Raw genomic sequence first — 21,605 nt, 5'->3', positions numbered from 1 at the left:
ACAATAACAAACACCAGGGTTACAATAATCAATCCCGCTCAAAGAAACGGGCAGGCCGGCTGACTAATAAAGCCCAACTAATTACAACAAACTAAAACAGGTGATACCAATAAACACATAAGGAGGGGGAGGAAAGAAATCAGTGGCAGCTAGTAGGTCGGTGAAGACGACCGCCGAGCGCCACCCGAACGGGAAGGGGAGCCACCTTTGGTCGGACTCGTGACAACGTAAAGGAAAATACCCCAAATATTTTACTTGTCAGCAATCTGTATTTCTGTATTTTGAAAGTTACATATCTTGAACCAAAATATAGTTTTCCTTTATTAATTGATTGGGTGATTGATTGTTTGTTTAATAGCTACAAACTTCAGCATCCTACCCATCACATGACATCGGAACCTTAATAGACTATAGACACCGCCGACTGTAATGGACATCCTCAGCTTCATCACAGGTACATTCTACACATCTTATTAAATTACATTTGTTTGCATGGTGACATTTTATTTCTGCATCAACATGTGCATTATCTGACTTGAGTTTTCTAGCTTTAAGCCATTAAATGTCACCACATGTTCAATACTGTATGTTTACAGTAAATGCTACTTATTTTGCTTTGGAGCAGCTGGTGCTTCAGAAACTGATGAAGCTTTTATAATGGAACCCAATGATTTGGCGTCCCGTCACTCTGATTGTTGTCAAAGTATGAAAAGTATGAAAGTATGAAAGTATGAAAGTGATTGTTGTGAATGTATGAAGAAAGACAACGACAACGACAAAATGTGCAAAGATGAATAAAACCAAAATGTGCTTTGTCATTATGGGGTATTGTGCTTAGATTGATGAGGAGAAAAACTATTGAATCCAATTTAGAATAAGGCTGTAATGTAACAAAATGTGGAAAAAGTGAAGGGCTCTGAATTCTTTCCAAATGCACTGTACTTCTGTGGATCAACCAACTCTTCTGTTCCTCAAATTGGGGAAGGTTATTTAAACTCCACTTGAAAAGTAATGAAAGAGAACTCATACAATGTAAACTGACTTGTTAGGTCTTCTTCCTCAGGGTGCACACTTGTCTCGCTTGGTCACTGTTGGATAGTGAAGGTGCCCAATACTGTGAAGGCAGTAGATGGTAGTTGTGTAGAAGTGTCCTGTCACACCGCCCCCCACCACAGGGTCATCTGGTACCGGTATCATAGCATTCTCTATCCCAAGGTTTATGATGGCAAGGAACCGACCAGTGTGGAGAGCAGCTTTAGAGGGCGTACATCAGTGCCAGGCAATGCATCAGAGGGTGACTGTACACTGAGGGTTGAGAGTGTGACATGGACAGACGATAACCTCCAGCTCTACGTGTGGATCAACCCTGATGAGTCAGCTACACAAAATTTCCATCGTCAGATCGCAAGGATTACAATTGAAAGTAAGCGCACTCATGGAGAGGAGTATTAGATTGAATATTTGTTGTCGTTAAACAACTGAAAAAATACAACAGATTGTGATCAGATGAACAGTACTTCATTACTTTGACATCTGTATTTAGGAGTGATAGTGATATGTAGTTGGAGCACTATGTTAAAACTGAATGAGAATTGCAGACAGGGCGTTAAACCATTAGTCACAGGAACTGGTAATGCCTTGTTTGCCTTTGGTTCCAGCTACTAATCATTTATTTGAACTTGCAGATAGAAAAGCTCCTGCCTTATCCATGAAGAATGCATTGGTGGATGGTGCCTTATTCCAGGCCAACTGTACTGTCTGGCATTCCTGCCCATCCTCTCCTCCATCCCTTCGCTGGAGCCGTTTGCCTGTAAAATCTACAGCAGTGACTTCCATGGGGGAAAAGGGAGGGCTGTGGGTGTCTACTGAGACAATACAAGGAAGAGGAACGTGCCAACTGCACAAAAAAGAGATGAAATGCACAGCTCAATTCGCTACAGTACAAACTGAGAGTCAACCAGTCATTCTTAACATCTCATGTACGTTTTTGGTCTTTCTTGTTTGATCTCAGTTGTGTAATTATTCCGTTCACAGGCCATCACTTAAATAAATCTACAATTTTACAGAACAAACGACTACAAAGTCACAAAACATGTTTGTCTACTTTATTAACAGATGCCCCTGTAGGTGTGAAGGTGATGGTGGACGAACAGCCTGTCAGTGAAGGTCATAGTGTCAACCTGGAGTGTGTTGCTGACAGCAACCCCCAGCCAGGCCGGTATGTGTGGATCAGACGACAGGGAGGCCAAAGCATCCAAACGAATTCAACTCAGGGCAAAATGTCCTATCCCAACATTAGCAGAGACACCTCATTCTCCTGCATTGTCCAAAATAATATTGGATCAAATCAGTCAGCCTGGCTGTTTCTGGATGTCAACTGTAAGTATCTCATTGTATGTGTCTATGTGTGGTTGCACAGTTTCCAATGGAACTAACATTATATTTGTACTATGAGATGCTAATTCTAGCGACACATTATGTGTGTAAAATAGAAGAAAGGACTCCTTTCCACCCTAACATAGTTCTATTGTCATTGTTTCTCACTCACAACAGGAAGGAAGTGTCAAAAATAACATTTTTAAACCCTTTGTGTCATTCTGTCACTCCAGTCCCCCCAGCAATCCTCTCTGACTCCACTTGCTCCTTGAAGGGTGGGATTCTGCACTGTGTGTGTAGAGCAGAAGCGCGACCTAATGCCACTCTGCACTGGTCGATCAACGGAAGCAGCACTCTCCCATCCTCCTTCACTTCTATCACCATATACAGAGAAAATATGGTGTCAGCAGAACTCACTGGGCCTGTGGAAAGAGGCCCGAATGTCTCCTGTGTAGCCAGTAACTCACTGGCCACTGACATCCAGCAGCTGCCCCTTGACACAAAATTCACAGCTGGACAGTGTAAGTAAGCTTTCAGTACAGAATTTCTGTTGTTTATCTTCTGATATCATTATAATCGGCACACAGTGACTGTCATTCTTCCTCCTCTGTCCCCCCATGTGTCCCCACTCTCTCTCTCTCTCTCTCTTGCTCTCACTGTCTCTCTCTGTCTGTCTTTCTTTGAACACAGTTCTGCCATGGATGCTGACTGCTCTGGCAGTTGTAAGTGTCTTTCTGTGGGGAGCTGTAATGTTTGTACGCAGAATACGTTGCAGAGAGAGGTTTGTGTGGTTCTTGATGATGATGATGTCACATATTTACATTTACATTACATTTAAGTCATTTAGCAGACGCTCTTATCCAGAGCGACTTACAAATTGGTGCATTCACCTTATGACATCCAGTGGAACAGTCACTTTACAATAGTGCATCTAAATCTTAAAGGGGGGGGGGGTGAGAGGGATTACTTATCCTATCCTAGGTATTCCTTAAAGAGATGGGGTTTCAGGTGTCTCCGGAAGGTGGTGATTGACTCCGCTACATATTAAACCATATTAGGTGTGTCATTTTGAATGATGTCTCCCTTCTATATTATCTGTAGACCAAAGGCCAGCTCTAATCTCCCCACTTTGGATATCCCTCTAAGGTACTCTCATTTTTGCATCTGTATTTTACATACAACAAATAATAATGTTCAAGCTCATTGACATTGAGATGTTTTTGTCTTTAAGGCAACCTGTCCCTAAGGTACAGCAATCCCCAAAAGTAACATAGGATAACCCTTTGAAGAACCCGTTTTGGTTCCAGGTAGAACCCTTTTGGGTTCCAGGTAGTACCCTTTCTACAGAAGGTTCTATATAGAACCCAAAAGGATTTTACCTGGAACCCCAAATTTGACATCTGCTCCTGCCACACATCTGCTCATCCGGTGTCTCCTTGACCTGCCTCCACTCCCCCAGTGCTCTTTCCTTTTCTGTGTGTGTGTGTGTGTGTGTGATTGTGTGGGCAGAGACAGGTGTGCTGGAGTCAGAGCAGATTCCCACCAGCTGCAACCTGTTCCATAATCAAGACCTCTACAAATACTCAGCCCTGCCACTTCCACGCTGTCAGATCGTAATCTCTGCTCAGTCAGTCTATGTTCCTTTTTAGATCCTGTTGTCCTGCTGTGCCTGTCTTCCCTTGACTGACGCTGTTTTCCTCTCTACTACAGTTCTGCCCACTCTGACTCTGGTCCCTGTCTCCAGTCCTACTTCTCGTCAGTCCTGCTACTCTGTCCTGGATCCCCCACTCTACGGCTCCCTTGATTCCCCTCTGGATCTGCTTACCCTGTCCCAACACGTCTCGCTCTGACAAAGGGACACCTTATGGTGACAGTTATGCAAAACTTCAATGATTCAGGCCCAGTGATGGCTGTTTACTTGGTTTATTACACCGATGCTTATCTCCTTATGTACAAACCACCCATTCATTGACTGCTTACTTGTTCTGATGAAATGAGCTAGAGAGAACATTTTTTCAAGTTAAATTAGGAGCATGTAATTAGAAAAAGGTGGACAGTCCTCCCCAACCAAGCTGAGGAGAGAAGTGACTTTAATCTGCACAAATAACTTTCCGTGAAGCCTGTGTAGCGGATAGCCTTGGACTTTCCACCATATCCTCTGTTTGATGAACTGTTGATAGCGTGAGTAATACTTCAATGACTGTTCATTATTGTTATTTAAGCTTTGGTCCTGGCAGCGCACTGCAAATGTATGTTATTAGATGGCCTAATACTGGGAGCTGATACAATCATCTCAAAAAACAATCTAAACAATCTACATTCTACCATGATGCTTTTGTTTCCACATGGCAGAGCTTGGGTTTGAACTATAAAAAATGGAATAGTAGATTATTTCATGGATGGTTTCATTTTCATTTCAAAATCTCCTCAGCAAGCTGCATCCATTACATCATCATTTGAGATAATGGTTGATCTTAATTTAGAGTTGACCATTTTTCAGCTAAAACCGTGTGCTATATGATCAAATATAGATAATAGTTGCTGTCATTCTCTGCTCGTCCTCAGTTGAAAGCCATGGTGGTGAGGAGTGGGGTGATTCTGTCGGTCTACATCATCACCTTCCTGATTGGCCTGCCTGGCAACATCCTGGCACTTTACGCCTTCAGCGTCAAGATCCACAACAAACCCACTCCCACAGACATCCTCCTGCTCAACCTGACTGTGTCCGACCTTATCTTCCTGCTCTTCCTGCCCCTCAAGATGTACGAGGCAGCCTCCGGCATGGTCTGGACTCTCCCCAGGCTTCTCTGCAATGTTACCTCTTTCGTCTTCTTCTCCACCATCTACACCAGCTCCCTCCTGCTGATGGTGGTCAGTGTTGACCGCTACCTGTGTGTGGCCTTCCCTGTCCAGTACAGGCTCCGCCGCAAGCCCTTGTACGGAGTGGTGAGCAGCCTGGTGGTGTGGGTCTTCAGCTCGGTCCACCTCTGCTTCATCTACATCGTGGAGAACCAGACCTCATCTGATTTATATGCCTGCTATAACAACTTCACCCAGGAGCAGCTGAAGGTGGTGCTTCCCATGCGCTTGGAGCTGTGTGTGGTTCTATACATCGTGCCACTGCTGGTCTGTGTGTTCTGCTACCTGAACTTCATCCTCATCCTCAATAGGACCCCTAACCTTTGTGCAGAGAAAAGGAAGAGAGCCGTTGGAATGGCTGTGGGGACCTTGCTTGTTTTTATTGTCTGCTTCCTGCCCTATAATGTCACCCATGTACAGGGGTTCATCATCCAAGACAATGTGGAGTGGCGGCTCTACGCTCTGCTCCTGACCACGGTCAACACCATCCTGGATCCTGTGACGTTCTACTTCTCCTCCTCCATGTTCCAGGCCACCATGAAGAGGATCCTGACTGGGAAGCGAAGGAACAGCACCCCTGGTGTCTTCATGACAGCTCAAAACAACACTAGAGACATAGAGGGACACAGTAACCCAGCCACAACTGAGGGAGGTTTGTCTGACAAGTGACAGAGCTTTTGATGACAATTGAAGGCTACCTAATATGGATGCCATATTACGGGGCAGACAGTCACCAGTTCACAGCCAATGATATAGGGAAGAGAGAGACCTGCCAGCAGCATACCTGCCAGCAGAATACCAACCTACATCCCACTGCTCACTTAACTATGAAGCTAAGCAGGGTTGGTCCTAGTTGGTCCCTGGACACATACAACCACATGGACACATACAGTAACAATTAGTGGTTTGTTGCTACAGTACTCGTCAAGTGTTAGCTAAATGCTAATACACATATGATGTTACATCAACCTTGGGCACATGGAAAAATACATGTTTGGATTCTGTTATCATTTACATGACTGTTCTCTTGGGAAGTCAATGTCTGTTTCCACACTATTTACAAAATCGATATTAAAATTAGACATGGGTATTTCCCTCCCTAAGCACAGCAATGTTTTGCATTTTAGTTAATCGTTACCATGCACTCTCACCTCCTCATGTTTGCACTGTTCAATAAGTCTGCTGTGCACTCAAACAGGTCTGCGTGGCTGCTAGATATGCTCGAACATGTAAATGGAACATTCTGCTGTTTTGACCAAAGTAACGACCTTCTTGGGAAGCTTGAATACACATGGCTGAGCTCTCCAATTCCTGATTAAAAGTAAATACACATCCACAGCCAGATAGGTTATGACCATTTGGAATTAAGAATGTGTTATCCTTCTCCCTTTCAGGTTTTCACTGTTGAGCTGCAAGTGTACTGTGGGGAGAATGTAGCTATAAGCAAATTATGATTCATTCATTGGTAATAAGGAGTTGGCTGAGAGATTGTAACAAAAATACATTGATCATTGAAAACGGCTACATTTGTATGATTTTAAAATATGATTATTGGGCACCCTGAATGTGTTATTTTTGGTTTTGTTGACCTTATAGCTTCAGAGCCATGGTGTGGGTGAAAGGTGAGGTGATTCTATCCGTCTACATCATCACCTTCCTGATGGGCCTGCCTGCCAACATCCTGGCACTCTACGCCTTCAGCGTCAAGATCCACAACAAACCCACTCCCACAGACATCCTCCTGCTCAACCTGATTGTGTCCGACCTCCTCTTTCTTCCCTTCCTGCCTCTCAAGATGTACGAGGCAGCCTCCGGCATGCTGTGGAACATGCCCGAGTTCCTCTGCTCCATCACTTCCTACACCTTCTTCTCCACTATCTACACCAGTTCTCTCCTGTTGATGGCTGTCAGTGTGGTCCGTTACCTGGCGGTGGCCTATCCCATCGCCTACCACCAACTTCACAAACATTTCTATTCTGTGGTGGCCAGCACAATCATCTGGTTTCTCTCCACTGCAGCATCGTGTTCATCATCCAGCACCATCCAGGCCTCTCCCCAAGCAACACCTCCGTCTGCTACGAGGACTTCACCGAACAACAGCTGGCCATCCTCCTCCCGGTGCGTCTGGAGTTCTTCATCATGCTCTGCTTGGTTCCTCTCATAGTTTGCGTCTTCTGCTACAACCGCTGTATCAGGATCCTGTACACGCTCCCCAGGATCAGCCCGGGCCAGAAGCAGAAGGCCATCGGGATGGCGCTGGGTACTCTGGCCGTCTTCCTTGTGTGTGTCTTTCCCTACAACTTCTCCCATGTGCTGGGTTTTATCACAGGTTCCAGCCCCTCGTGGAGGTACTACACCTTGCTGCTCAGCGCCTTTCAACACCTGCCTGGACCCTATCATCTTCTACTTCTCCTCCTCTGCTTTCCGCATCACTACCAAGATGGCCATCTGCAAGATGCTGGGACTGCGACAGTGTCAAGCTGCAGTCCAAAGGGAAAGCACAATAGCCAATATGGGCCAAGAGTAGAAAATGTAATCACCTTACTCCAAGGTGCCTTTTGGGTAATTTTGTCAAAAATAACTATTCATTTCACCAATTGTTTTAATTCTATCATAAAGAGCAAATGTTCAACTTCATTCAAAAAAACATGTTTTCCCATCTCAAGAGGTTCATTTAAGAAGAGTAACTATACAAATTCAAATTAAAGTGACAGGATTGACTGTAATAGGGTTAACAATGTTATCTTAAATCCGCCATGACTCCCTTTGTGACAGGGTGAATGGAAGCATGTTGTGTGCAGCAGCGGGAGGCAATTGCAATGCAAGTTCAACAAAAGCATTTCTAGTAACTTGTTGAAAACATTTCTAGCCTATCTATCTATGGGTAACACAGGGTTGATGGGTTATGCTCGAACCTGTCTATCTATGGGGTAACACAGGGTTGATGGGTTATGCTCGAAACTGTCTATCTATGGGGCAACACAGGGTTGATGGGTTATGCTCGAACCTGTCTATCTATGGGTAACACAGGGTTGATGGGTTATGCTCGAACCTGTCTATCTATGGGGTAACACAGGGTTGATGGGTTATGCTCAAACCTGTCTATCTATGGGTAACACAGGGTTGATGGGTTATGCTCGAACCTGTCTATCTATGGGTAACACAGGGTTGATGGGTTATGCTCGAACCTGTCTATCTATGGGTAACACAGGGTTGATGGGTTATGCTCGAACCTGTCTATCTATGGGGTAACACAGGGTTGATGGGTTATGCTCAAACCTGTCTATCTATGGGTAACACAGGGTTGATGGGTTATGCTCGAACCTGTCTATCTATGGGTAACACAGGGTTGATGGGTTATGCTCGAACCTGTCTATCTATGGGTAACACAGGGTTGATGGGTTATGCTCGAACCTGTCTATCTATGGGTAACAGGGTTGATGGGTTATGCTCGAACCTGTCTATCTATGGGTAACACAGGGTTAATGGGTTATGCTCGACATGTTTTCCAGCTTTTACACTATGATATGGCTATATTACTAGATGGTACGTTTTTCTTTGGATTCGATCATTTAAAAACGAATAGTTTTACCATATTAAAACGTGAGTTCAGTTCATGTTACAGGGCTAACATAAACCTGAGGGACAAATGTAAATGAATCATTAAATAAGTAGGAATCTTCAGACATAACTTTCCTAAAGTAACAAAATAACTTGGACTTGTAATTAAGTAGCTATAATTCGTAGAAGGGGAACAAAGACGACATTGGACATGCCAAATGGGGATTTTCCGAGAGAAACAAATACCTTACTCTAATGAAAACACACTACTATTAGAATGTGTAAATAAATACAAATTAAAAAAGGCTTGGCTTAGTTAAAGCATAGATGCATGTGATTCCATTGAAATGACAAAAGGCACTCTATTCGTGGAGAGACCTAGCTACGTGCGGTATATTTCAAGATAATTTGTCGTTTGTGTTTTACACATTTCTGTGAACTGTACCTTTCTTGCCAAAGTCATTCATATTTAAATGTTCAAATGTTTACATTCCATTTACTAAAGTGAGCACTTCATACATGATTCATTTGTTTCATCACAGTAGCTTGTGTTACCCTTTTGAATTGCACACTATGTGAAAGCTTGGTTGTGACCCTTTAAAGTTATGAATTTGTTTGGCTAGAGTATGTGCTGTGTTACCCATTTTAATTGACACATAATGCTAAATATTTTCTACCTCCATTTGTATTGGCATGAATCAGCTAACACATTTGTGTTGCAAAGACCTTTCTGTATTCAAGAGTTTCAAGGCTGAATGTAACAAAGAGTATAAATGTTTTATTGCTAAAGAGAGTTATAGCTTTATTATTAAAATGACACGTAAACTGCTCAGGCAGAGTCAAACATTTGTATTCATATTTGGTTCTCAATTACCTAGTACAGTTTCTATATTTCAGGGATATGTCTATTGGTGTAAGCTTGATTCTTTCATCGTGTTGAAATTGCGGTGCGAAAATGTCCCGATTTTCATTCCACTGGCTTTCCTCTCTCTGTTAGCGTGGGCCCACCACTCTCCTGCATTCATGCATTCTGTAGGCACACATGTAAAATATTCCTGCAAAAGAAAAAATTGTAAATCAACTGTCCAGCACCCATGCTACTTGAGGTAGTTCCCATATAGATAGATAAAGAATAGTGTCTTACCTGCTATCAAATGAACGCCAGCATTGTCTGCATGTTTCATCAATAAAACTAGAACAATTGATGATATTCTGCAGTGTTTGGTTTGACAATTCGACTAGCAATTTTGGATTTCAAATAATTACTTAGGAGATGAGAAGAACATGTGCCATTTGATTCTAGTTCTGCTTATCCATAGAGAACAAAAGAGGGCATACTCCTATATTTGCCATTGATCGCTTCTGTGACAGCATTGGCAGCTCCTCCATTTTTGTATTTTTTTATTTTACTTTTATTTAACCAGGTAGGCCAGTTGAGAACAAGTTCTCATTTACAACTGCGACCTGGCCAAGATAAAGCAAAGCAGTGCGACACAAACAGCAGCACAGAGTTACACATGGAATAAACAAGCGTACAGTCAAAAACACAATGGAGAAAAAAAGAGTCTATATACAGTGTGTGCAAATGGCTTGAGGAGGTAAGGCAATAGATAAGCCATAGTAGTAAAGGAATTACAATTGAGCATATTAACACTGGAGAGATAGATGAGCAGATGATGAAGAGCAGACGATGAGTGTGCAAGTAGTGAAACTGGTTTGCAAAAGAGCAGAAAAGTAAATAAAAACAGTATGGAGATGAGGTAGGTAGATTGGGTGGGATATTTACAGATGGACTATGTACAGCTGCAGCGACCGGTTAGCTGCTCAGATAGCTGATGTTTAGAGTTAGTGGGGGAAATCTAAGTCTCCAGCAATTTTTGCAATTCTTTCCAGTCACTGGCAGCAGTGAACTGGAAGGAAAGGTGGCCAAAGGAGGTGTTGGCTTTGGGGATGATCAGTGAGATTATACCTGCTGGAGCGCGTGCTACGGGTGGGTGTTGTTATCGTGACCAGTGAGCTGAGATAAGGTGGAGCTTTACCTAGCATAGACTTATAGATGACCTGGAGCCAGTGGGTCTGTATACAGAATGGTGTCATCTGCATATAGGTGGATCAGGGAATCACCCGCAGCAAGAGCGACATCGTTGATGTATACAGAGAAAAGAGTCGGCCCGAGAATTGAACTCTGTGGTACCCCCGTAGAGACTGCCAAAGGTCCGGACAACAGGCCCTCTGATTTGACACACTAAAGTCTGTCTGCGAAGTACTTGGTGAACCAGACGAGGCAGTCATTTGAGAAACCAAGGCTATTGAGTCTGCCGATAAGAATACGGTGATTGACGGATTCAAAAGCCTTGGCCAGGTCGATGAAGACAGCTGCACAGTACTGTCTTTTATCGATGGCGGATATGATATCGTTTAGTACCTTGAGCGTGGCTGAGGTGCACCCATGACCAGCTCGGAAACCGGATTGCACAGCGGAGATGGTACGGTGGGATTTGAAATGGTCAGTGATCTGTTTATTAACTTCTTTGGGCTAAGGGGCAGATCTGCCCAAAGTAGGGGGCAAATCTGCCCAAAGTAAACTGCCTGTTACTCAGGCCAAGAAGCTAGGATGTGGATATGTAGCATTGGATAGACAACACAGTTTCTAAAACTGTTAAAATATTGTCTGTGGGTATATTAGAACTGATATGGCAGGTGAAACCCCGAGGTCATTGGACTTTTCAATGCTTTTCTATTGGAAAGTCTGATAATTAGGACCCAGATTGCAGTTCCCATGGCTTCCACTAGATGTCAACAGCCTTTAGAAATTGTTTCATGCTTGTTTTTTGAAAAATTAAGAAGTATTTGAATTCTTTCAAAGTATCCATCAGAAGGAGTCTAGTCTTTTGGCGCACTCCTCGTTCTTTTTCTCCGGTATTGAACACTGTATATTCCGTCTTAAATTTGATTGATTATTTACATATTAGGGTACCGGAGGTTGGATTAGAAACATTGTTTGAATTGTTCGGACAAGGTTTTAGCTGTAACTGCATGTTGGGCGAGTTGGATGAAGTGATTTCTGAATCAAACGCGCCAAATAAACTGACATTTTCTGGGATATAAAGAAGGACTTTATCGAACAAAACGACCACTCATTGTATAACTGGGACCCTTTGGATTGCAAAAAGATGAAGATCTTCAAAGGTAAGTGATTTATTTTATCGCCATTTATGAGTTGTGACACCTGTGCAGGATATGAATTCATGTTAATGCAGGAAGTGGGTGAGGCGCTGTCCTCAGACGATCAAATGCTATGCTTTCAAAGCCTATTGTAAATCGGACAAAGCGGTTCAATTACCAAGATACTAAGCTAAAGAATGGTGTATAACACTTGTATTTTTATGAATGTTTAATATTACTACTTCTATATTTTGAATTTCATGCTCTGAATTTCGCCGGACGTTGTTGAGGTGGGACGCAGTGTCCCAATGATCCGAAATAAGTTCACTTGACTTTTGAAGACTTTAGAAAGACAGAGCAGGATGGATATAGGTCTATAACAGTTTGGGTTTAAAATGTTACCCCCTTTAAAAAGGGAGATGACCGCGGCAGCTTTCCAATCTTTAGGGATCTCGGATGATATGAAAGAGAGGTTGAACAGACTGGTAATAGGGGTTGCAACAATGGCGGCGGATCATTTTAGAAAGAAAAGGTCCAGATTGTCTAGCCCAGCTGATTTGTACGGGTCCAGGTTTTGCAGCTCAGTCAGAACATCTGCTATCTGGATATGGGTGAAGGAGAAACTGGGAAGGCTCGGGCAAGCAGCTGCAGGGGGTGCGGCGCTGTTAGCCAGATTTGGGGTAGAAAGGAGGAAAGCATGGCCAGCTGTAGAGAAATGCTTATTGAAAATTTCGATTATCGTGGATTTATCGGTGTTTCCTAGCCTCAGTGCAGTGGGCAGCTGGGAGGGGGTGCTCTTGTTCACCATGGACTTTACAGTGTCCCAAAACTTTTTGGAGTTAGAGATACAGGATGCAAATTTCTGTTTGAAAAAGCTAGCCTTTGCTTTCCTGACTGACTTTATTGATTCCTGACTTCCCTGAAAAGTTGCATATCGAGGGGACTATTCGATGCTATTGCAGTCCGCCGCAGGATGTTTTTGTGCTGGTCAAGGCCAGTCAGGTCTGGAGTGAACCAAGGGCTAAATCTGTTCTTAGTTCTGCATTTTATGAAAGAGACATGCTTATTTAACCTCTCTAGGCTAGGGGACGGTATTTTCATGTCCGGATGAAAAGCGTGCCCAAAGTAAACTGCCTGCTACTCAGTCCCAGAAGCTAGGATATGCATATTATTAGTATATTTGGATAGAACACACTCTGAAGTTTCTCAAACTGTTTGAATGATGTCTGTCCGTATAACAGAACTTATTTGGCAGGCAGGATCCCGAGGACAAACCATCCAGGAAAAACATTTTGAGGTCACTCTTTTCAATGGGTTTTCTATGTGGATCTAGATTTCTAAGGCACTTGCTTGCAGTTCCTATCGCTTCCACTGAATGTCAACAGTCTTTAGAAATTGGTTGATGTGTTTCCTTTGAGAAATGAAGAAGTAGGGCTGTTCAGAATGAGGGTCGAGTCTAGTGTGCTGCTGTGGTTGGGGAGCACGAGGGTCGAGGGTCGAGGATCGAGTCTAGTGTGCTGTTGTGGTTGAAAGCTCGCTCCACTTTGTTTTTATCCGCTATTGAACACAGTTTATCCCGTCTTAAATTTGATCGATTATTTACTTTTAAAAATACCTAAAGTTGTATTAGGAAAGTTGTTTGATTACAGGTAACTTATTAGATATTTTGTAGTCATGTTGCGCGAGTTGGAACCGGTGTTTTTCTGGATCAAACGCTCCAAATAAATGGACATTTTGGAGATATAACGACAGAATTGATCAAACAAAAACCATTTGTGATGTTTATGGGACATATTGGAGTGCCAACAGAAGAAGCTCTTCAAAGGTAAGGCATGAATTACATCGTTATTTCTGAGTTTGGTGTCGCGCCTTGCGGGATGAATTATGATTGTCTGTGTTTGTTTGATGGGGTGCTGTCCTCAGATAATCGCATGGTTTGCTTTCGCCGTAAAGTCATTTTGAAATCTGACACCGTGGCTGGATTAACAAGAAGTTAAGCTTTATTTTGACATATTGCATGTGTATTTTCAAGAATGTTAAATAGTTACAATTCTGTAGTGTGAATTTGGCGCCCTGCACTTTCACTGGATGTTGGTCAGGTGGGACGGTAACGTCCCATCTAGCCTAGAGTTAAGATGGTGAGGAAATTACTTTTAAAGAACGACCAGGCATCCTCGACTGACGGGATGAGGTCAATATCCTTCCAGGATACCCGGGCCAAGTCGATTAGAAAGGCCTGCTCGCAGAAGTGATTTAGGGAGCATTTCATGAGGGCTGGTCGTTTGACCACGGACCCATAGCAGACGTATTTAGAGGGCAAGTTGGTCAGGATAACTTCTATGAGGGTGTCCATGTTTACGGACTTAGGGTTGTACCTGGTGGTTTCCTTGATCATTTGTGTGAGATTGAGGGCATCTAGCTTAGATTGTAGGACTGCTGGGGTGTTAAGCATATCCCAGTTTAGGTCACCTAACAGAACAAACTCTGAAGATATATGGGGGGCAATCAATTCACATATGGTGTCCAGGGCACAGCTGGGAGCTGAGGGGGGTCTATAACTGGCGGCAACAGTGAGATACTTATTTCTGGAGAGAAACATTTTCTGGAGAGAAAATGTTGTAGTTGGGTATGGAAATCTCAGAATTGTTGGTGGCCTTCCTAAGCCAGGATTCAGACACGGCAAGGACATCAGGGTTGGCAGAGTGTGCTAAAGCAGTGAGTAAAACAAACGTAGGGAGGAGGCTTCTGATGTTAACATGCATGAAACCAAGGCCTTTTCGATTACAGAAGTCAACAAATGAGAGCGCCTGGGGACACACAGGGCCTGGGTTAACCTCCACATCACCCGAGGAACAGAGGAGGAGTAGGATGAGGGTACGGCTAAAGGCTATCAAAACTGTCCGTCTAGTGCGTTGGGGACAGAGAATAAAGTAGTTGGCATATTATCTTCTTCTATACATTTATCGGCGGTCTGTAAACAAAAGGAAAAAGTGCATACAGCCACCTACTGTGCGTGATTGTGCTTTTTGTCAAAACAGCCATACAGCCAAAGTTGGTGATTTACTGCCACCTGCAGTGTTGGAATGTTTGCTCAGAGTATAATTCTTTGGCTGATCCTTCCCGCTGACCTGGATGAAATTCTATGATCCTTCCTTAACCTACAGGGAGTCCCACCCAGTTGACACCTTTTAAATGGTATAAGCTTTTAATGGTGCTGCCCATGCTCAAACAGACTTTCTTTTTTCATTTTTACCTGCAAAGAAGGTCATGAGCAGTGCCACCCAGCCCAGTATGTAGGACCAAGAGAAGCGCCAGTCACCGAATCGCTTCCCCAGGAAGTTCACCGTCACTCCAGTGTAGATGGCCATTGCAAGCAGAACAAATAGAGCTGGCGGAGAGTTAATACAGGACAAATTCGGACTCCCAATTTACAGTAGACAGAATTATAGGTAAAATAGTGGTCGGGTCTGTAAACAGAGACAAAATTATTTGTCCTGGACTCATTTACATTTGTGTATTGAAGCTGTGACTATTTGTGTATTGTGTCTAGCTCTGTTAGCTTCGCAATGTCCAGTGGGACTCACTGGAGACAAAGAACATGATCCCTGCAGCGAAGGAGCGGTTGAACCTCTCGAAGGCGGAGAAATGGGCGAAGGAGAGAATGCCTGCGATGATGCCGGCGAAGCACGACATGGCCGACAGGATCATGAAGGCACGGGTGGCATTCCAGTAGGCTGAGAGAGAGAGAGAGAGAGAGAGAGAGAGAGAGAGAGAGAGAGAGAGAGAGAGAGAGAGAGAGAGAGAGAGAGAGAGAGAGCGCATTAGGAATTCATTCAACTAAGGGAGTTTTGTCTGACAACTGAGGGACGTCCTAATATGGATGCCGTACAGGCAGTCCCAGTGGTGGTATGGGTCCCCAGTGCACCCCACTCACCGATGCTGTCTGTCTGCATGTAGCACTTGCCCGACATGCAATACCTCCACAGGCCCTGGTGGGCGAAGCTGCCCGACAGGCGGTACTGCATCCAGTAGTCTGTCGCAGTTGAGACCACCAGCAGGATGTTCCCCACTATGGCGCAGAACAGGCCTCCTCCCATAAAGCTGTGCATCCTGAGTGACACTGCAACGGTGGCGAGGCTCTACGCACTGCAGCGCACAGCAAGGCAGAGGGACAGGGTCAATGGCACAGTCAATACAGGGAAACATCAGGCACAGGCAACACAGTCAACCATGGGGCACAGGCAACACAGTCAATCATGGGGCACATGCAACACAGTCAACTATGGGGCACAGGCAATAGAGTCGGCTATTGAACGATGGAATATTTTGTGGATGCCTTCAAGGTCCTACTACACAAAGTTGCAGGCAGCCAGGGTTAGGGTCAATTCCATTTTAATTCAGTGAATTCAGGAAGTGAATTGCATGTCCAGAATTACAAATAGCTGCTTATCATTATCATTATTTGTTTAAAAAAAAAATCACTTCCTGGATTGACTGAATTGAAATAGAACTGACCCCAGTACGGCAGGCCACAATGCCACACATTGTGCCCACACACTAAACACAACACACAGACCTAGACAGACGCATCGATGGTGCACAGAACCAGACAATGCAGGCAGTGCTTCACTTGGCAACAGCGCAGAGACGTGACACACACTCAGCACAAACCAGATGAAGCAACACAGTATCACTTCCTTATTTGCAGGGACACACGTGAACATGTGTCATATTCAATAGCACAGGATGGCAAAGTGTCTCTGTAGCTGCACAGAGACCGTATGGACCCTATTTTGAACTCTACATGTTCAATTTCTGTATCACTGTCAACACTGTGCAATCCACTTACGCTATCCATTACCCGCATGCATTGTAGAGACGTCAGCTCAGTAACCTCCAACGCATACAAAAATACACAAACACTCCACAAGAGTGGTTATACTGAAATATGGAAGTGTTACATTTCAAAGTGAGAGTGGAGGAGGGGCAGTGTCGTAAGTATTTACCAACTCCAAAACAATGCTCATGTAGAACTGACCAACATCAAATGATGGATATTAAAGCTGGATGGTATTTCCTGAGACAGTGATTCATGACCATCCAGCCAACAGTCATAACACCTCTGGAACACCTGTTTCCAGAAGATAAAACGTCCATAGAGGTTCCTTTAGGGTTGAGGAAACGAAGAGCTCACTGTTTTACTCATTGATCTTGCACCCGAGGCGGAACTAGAAAATAAACATTCAGTTCAGTGGTTCAACGCAAAGTGAATACTATTTGCAACACAGTCAGACCATTCACCAAGGCCCTATGTACTGCAGAGACTAATGGATGCCTCATACTTTTTGCATCCATCTTGGCCATCCAGCCCATGTATGACATGCGCTACATTCAACATGCTTGCATTGAACGTTACTTGAGGTCAGGCGTTGAAGTCAATATCTGTAGAATGCTCAATTGGTTGTGATTGCATTCATTTTAATGCATACTTTGACATAAAATGACAACGATTGAAGGAAAACAATTTACTTATTTCGCTTTAGAGACTCAAGCATTATCTCATTCTGATTAGTGCTGAATGATTTCAATCTAATTAGCCCTTAACCATTTCATTGTCTTCCTTAGTCTTCGAGAAATATGCTTACATTCAGGAGCTCTGCTATTTTTCTCCATGGACAGAAGTGTCCCTCTTTGCCCACCTGTCTCCCATATGGCTACAATGTTTTACTCCACACAGATTTACTGTATACGCCTGCTTATTAGTCCAATCAGTCCAAACGGTCCAATCTGACAACATAACAGCACCAGGAGTAAAGTACCAGGATGCATCTTACCTGAGTTCTTCAGGATAAATAAACCCTCTTAAGTGTCAACCTTTCCACAGGGAAAGACTGAGAGAGAAAGAGAGAGAGTGGAATACCGGAGTGAGCAAAAGGTGGAAGAGGACCCCCTAGGCCGGATTCCAAAAAGTCATCCGCTCCGCTTTTCTGTCTATGGAGGCAAATCCTTTACAACAACAATCAGCGAGAACAAATGCACTTGAGCTGGTGGGCGCAGAGGCACGTGGCTCTTTCCCATTGAGCGACCATGGGGATTGTTGGATGGGGGGGGGGTGAGGCCGCCACCGGTGTGCCTTGGTCTCCTTTCTGTTGTTGTATCTGGGGTTCTAGAACTGTGAATGTGCAGAGGCTTGCAGTACTGGGGGTGGTCAATGCAACATGCTGAAGCTCACACTTTCTTTCAGTTGGAGGAGGCAACAGACACACGCTCAGATACATGCCCACACGCATGGCTTAAATGAACTCCCTCTCTCCATCTCGCTCTCTCACGCACGCAATGACATGCACTCACATGCACATGCTCACAGACACACACAATGTCAACATACATACGCAGTATCATCATGACATCGCAGCCTCTGATGATCACTTTTAATTTATTCAAAATGATCTGTTGCCAAGTAATTACAATATTATTATTTACACAGAAATTCCATGCATGCATATTAATATAAGGAGCTTAATTAAGTATTAACATTCATGCCCAGAATTCAAGGAGAAAAAACTTGTATGATAAATAAATACACCGGTGAACTGTACCAACGCAGAGGGTGAAACAGAACTGATTGTGCGTCTGTCTCTCAGTTATTTAGCTCCAGGCCTCATGGACCTCAAATCCAGTGAACAAGGGGCCTCTGGGCTGCCTAAACTAACACAGGAAATGATTCTATGATGATCATTCAAAAATGTTCCCGAGTCCAGTTCTCACTGACCTCTTGTTCCAATGAACATCTTTCCATATCTATTGGTCTGTGTGCTAGTGTGTTTTCTAATATCTCCCATCTCCAATATTATCCTAGCAGCTTTATACAAAGGAGGAGACAGCCATTTTGAACATTTTGAACACCCGGTGTCACACACATTATAGGGGGAGTCCTCTTCTGACACCATCAGAGTGAGTGTATTACCTGGGCAGTCAGTAGGCTCATGGTGTATCACCTGCAGTGCCCCCTTCAGTTCAACCTCCTCCAGTGCAACGCGGCAATCTCTTCTGTGATGGGACGACCACAGTTATTAGATGACATCGCTGACATTATAGTTTAATGTGTAGTGCAGTCCAAAACGTAATTTTCCCATGTTTAATATATATATTTCCACACTATTCGATTGGAATAATAGTGTGCAAATTATGATAATGTCCTTTTAGTGTCCTGAGTGGCTCAGTTGGTAGAGTATGGCGTTTGCAACGCCAGGGTTGTGGGTTCGATGCTCACGGGGGACCAGTACGGAAAATGTATGCACTCACTACTTTAAAATCGCTCTGGATAAGAGAATCTGTGACGTGACTCAAATGTAAATGTTATCACACTCTGATCTGTTTCACCTGTCTTTGTGATTGTCTCCACCCCCCTCCAGGTGTCACTCATTATCCCGCGTATTTATGTCTGTTGCCAGTTCATCTTGTTTTTCAAGCCAACTAGTGTGTTTGTATCAGCTCCTGTTCATCCCCAGTCTCTCTTCTCTCCTCCACCCGCCTGACCCGCCTGCCTGCCGTCCTATACCTTTGCCCCACCTCTGGATTACCGACCCTGAGCCTGCCTGCCGTCCTATACCTTTGCCCCACCTCTGGATTACCGACCCTGAGCCTGCCTGCCGTCCTATACCTTTGCCCCACCTCTGGATTACCGACCCTGAGCCTGCCTGCCGTCCTATACCTTTGCCCCACCTCTGGATTACCGACCCTGAGCCTGCCTGCCGTCCTATACCTTTTCCCCACCTCTGGATTACCGACCCTGAGCCTGCCTGCCGTCCTATACCTTTGCCCCACCTCTGGATTACCGACCCTGAGCCTGCCTGCCGTCCTATACCTTTGCCCCACCTCTGGATTACCGACCCTGAGCCTGCCTGCCGTCCTATACCTTTGCCCCACCTCTGGATTACCGACCCTGAGCCTGCCTGCCGTCCTATACCTTTGCCCCACCTCTGGATTACCGACCCTGAGCCTGCCTGCCGTCCTATACCTTTGCCCCACCTCTGGATTACCGACCCTGAGCCTGCCTGCCGTCCTATACCTTTGCCCCACCTCTGGATTACCGACCCTGAGCCTGCCTGCCGTCCTATACCTTTGCCCCACCTCTGGATTACCGACCCTGAGCCTGCCTGCCGTCCTATACCTTTGCCCCACCTCTGGATTACCGACCCTGAGCCTGCCTGCCGTCCTATACCTTTGCCCCACCTCTGGATTACCGACCCTGAGCCTGCCTGCCGTCCTATACCTTTGCCCCACCTCTGGATTACCGACCCTGAGCCTGCCTGCCGTCCTATACCTTTGCCCCACCTCTGGATTACCGACCCTGAGCCTGCCTGCCGTCCTATACCTTTGCCCCACCTCTGGATTACCGACCCTGAGCCTGCCTGCCGTCCTATACCTTTGCCCCACCTCTGGATTACCGACCCTGAGCCTGCCTGCCGTCCTATACCTTTGCCCCACCTCTGGATTACCGACCCTGAGCCTGCCTGCCGTCCTATACCTTTGCCCCACCTCTGGATTACCGACCCTGAGCCTGCTTGCCGTTCTGTACCTTTTCCTCTGTTGCTGTAAATAACATTGTTACTTCGACACAGTCTGCACCTGGGTCTTACCCTGATACCTGATAAATGTGTATAAGTGTATAAACTGTGTATAAGTGTATAGTGTATAAGCTGTTCGAAAAACCGGTAGTGCTGCTGTCCTTGGACCACAACGGTTTGATCCCCCGTTCCGCCAATCACTCTCTCGCCTGCATCCCCAATAAACACTACCATCTCATATTCTGATATGCAACTGTCAATAAAATGTATAAATAAAAATGTATAAATAAAGTATTTCAGGGAAACACATGACATGGACTAACCAGGTGAAATCTAGGATCCCTTATCGATGTCGCTTGTTAAATCCACTTCAATCAGTGTAGACGAAGGGGAGGAGACAGGTAAAGAAGGATTTTTAAGCCTTGAGACAATTGAGACATGGATTGTGTATGTGTACCATTCAGAGGGTGAATGGGCAAGACGAAATATTGAAGTGCCTTTGAACGGGATATGGTAGTATATTGTGTCAAGAACTGCAACGCTGCTGGGTTTTTCACACTCAACAGTTTCCCGTGTGAATCAAAAATGGTCCACCACCCAAAGGACATCCAGCCAACTTGACTCAACTAAGGGAAGAATTGGAGTCAACATGGGCCAGCATCCCTGTGGAACGCTGTCGACACCTTGTAGAGTCCATGCCCCGACCAATTTGAGGCTGTTCTGAGGGCAATGTTTGGTATACTCAGTGTGGTGTGCAATATTGGTTGTGAAGTCAGAAGTGTTTATAAGATCAGTAACTTATGGTGTTTTATCATCGTGCTCACCTCTTGGTGGAGTAAAATCTCCAAAATAAAAAGGAGGCAAAGGAGAGCACCAGCAACAGGGCTTCCCTAACTCCTACATAGAACAGGGACTGCTGGGCAGACGTTTCACCTGCTATTGAAAAAAACACAAAGGGATCATCAGTCTTACTACTTGGAGCTTTCCAACGTTCTACATTCACATGAAATATCGTCTGGATTCATTCAAGCTCCAAAGGTACATTAGGGCAAGCCAGACGCTACAGTAGCAATA

The 21,605-nt window shown here is 44.6% G+C and overlaps 2 protein-coding genes and 1 pseudogene across 3 annotated transcripts; 2 read left to right on the top strand and 1 right to left on the bottom strand.

The window, feature by feature from the left end:
• The first annotated feature begins 3,940 nt into the window (after positions 1-3,940).
• On the top strand, positions 3,941-5,923 carry LOC123997630 (free fatty acid receptor 2-like). The gene is made up of 3 exons (XM_046302063.1): positions 3,941-4,003; positions 4,087-4,557; positions 4,942-5,923. The coding sequence occupies exon 3, from the start codon at positions 4,951-4,953 to the stop codon at positions 5,902-5,904; it is 954 nt and encodes a 317-aa protein (XP_046158019.1). The 5' UTR covers positions 3,941-4,003; positions 4,087-4,557; positions 4,942-4,950; the 3' UTR covers positions 5,905-5,923.
• Positions 5,924-6,820: 897 nt separating this feature from the next.
• LOC123997631 lies at positions 6,821-7,898 on the top strand (annotated as a pseudogene).
• A 1,656-nt stretch (positions 7,899-9,554) lies between these two features.
• Positions 9,555-17,977, bottom strand: LOC123997632 (lens fiber membrane intrinsic protein-like). Of its 2 annotated transcripts, none has more exons than XM_046302064.1 (5): positions 17,796-17,977; positions 15,896-16,107; positions 15,546-15,695; positions 15,215-15,349; positions 9,555-9,851 (listed from the first exon to the last, which is right to left on the bottom strand). In XM_046302064.1, exons 2-5 carry the CDS (start codon positions 16,068-16,070, stop codon positions 9,790-9,792), a joined length of 522 nt encoding a protein of 173 aa, XP_046158020.1. In that variant the 5' UTR covers positions 16,071-16,107; positions 17,796-17,977; the 3' UTR covers positions 9,555-9,789. The 2 variants fall into 2 exon arrangements, with proteins under 2 accessions (XP_046158020.1, XP_046158021.1); XM_046302065.1 differs by lacking the exon at positions 17,796-17,977 and adding an exon at positions 17,607-17,754.
• Positions 17,978-21,605: the final 3,628 nt, after the last annotated feature.

The sequence above is a fragment of the Oncorhynchus gorbuscha genome, linkage group LG15 (assembly GCF_021184085.1).
Source record: "Oncorhynchus gorbuscha isolate QuinsamMale2020 ecotype Even-year linkage group LG15, OgorEven_v1.0, whole genome shotgun sequence".
In the NCBI taxonomy this organism is placed as follows: domain Eukaryota; kingdom Metazoa; phylum Chordata; class Actinopteri; order Salmoniformes; family Salmonidae; genus Oncorhynchus; species Oncorhynchus gorbuscha.
The sequence above is the reverse complement of the archived record's forward strand: the minus strand, read 5'-3'. Positions and strand labels throughout refer to the sequence as shown.

Bases quoted from the DNA above. Each gene is read 5' to 3' on its own strand.
- LOC123997630 (XM_046302063.1), top strand. From the start codon at position 4,951: ATGGTGGTGAGGAGTGGGGTGATTCTGTCGGTCTACATCATCACCTTC.
- LOC123997632 (XM_046302064.1), bottom strand. From the start codon at position 16,070: ATGCACAGCTTTATGGGAGGAGGCCTGTTCTGCGCCATAGTGGGGAAC. The intron at 15,350-15,545 runs GTGAGTCCCACT...ACTCTCCGCCAG, and splicing joins GATCATGTTCTTTGTCTCCA to CTCTATTTGTTCTGCTTGCA. The intron at 9,852-15,214 runs GTAAAAATGAAA...TTTCTTTTGCAG, and splicing joins GCTCATGACCTTCTTTGCAG to GAATATTTTACATGTGTGCC.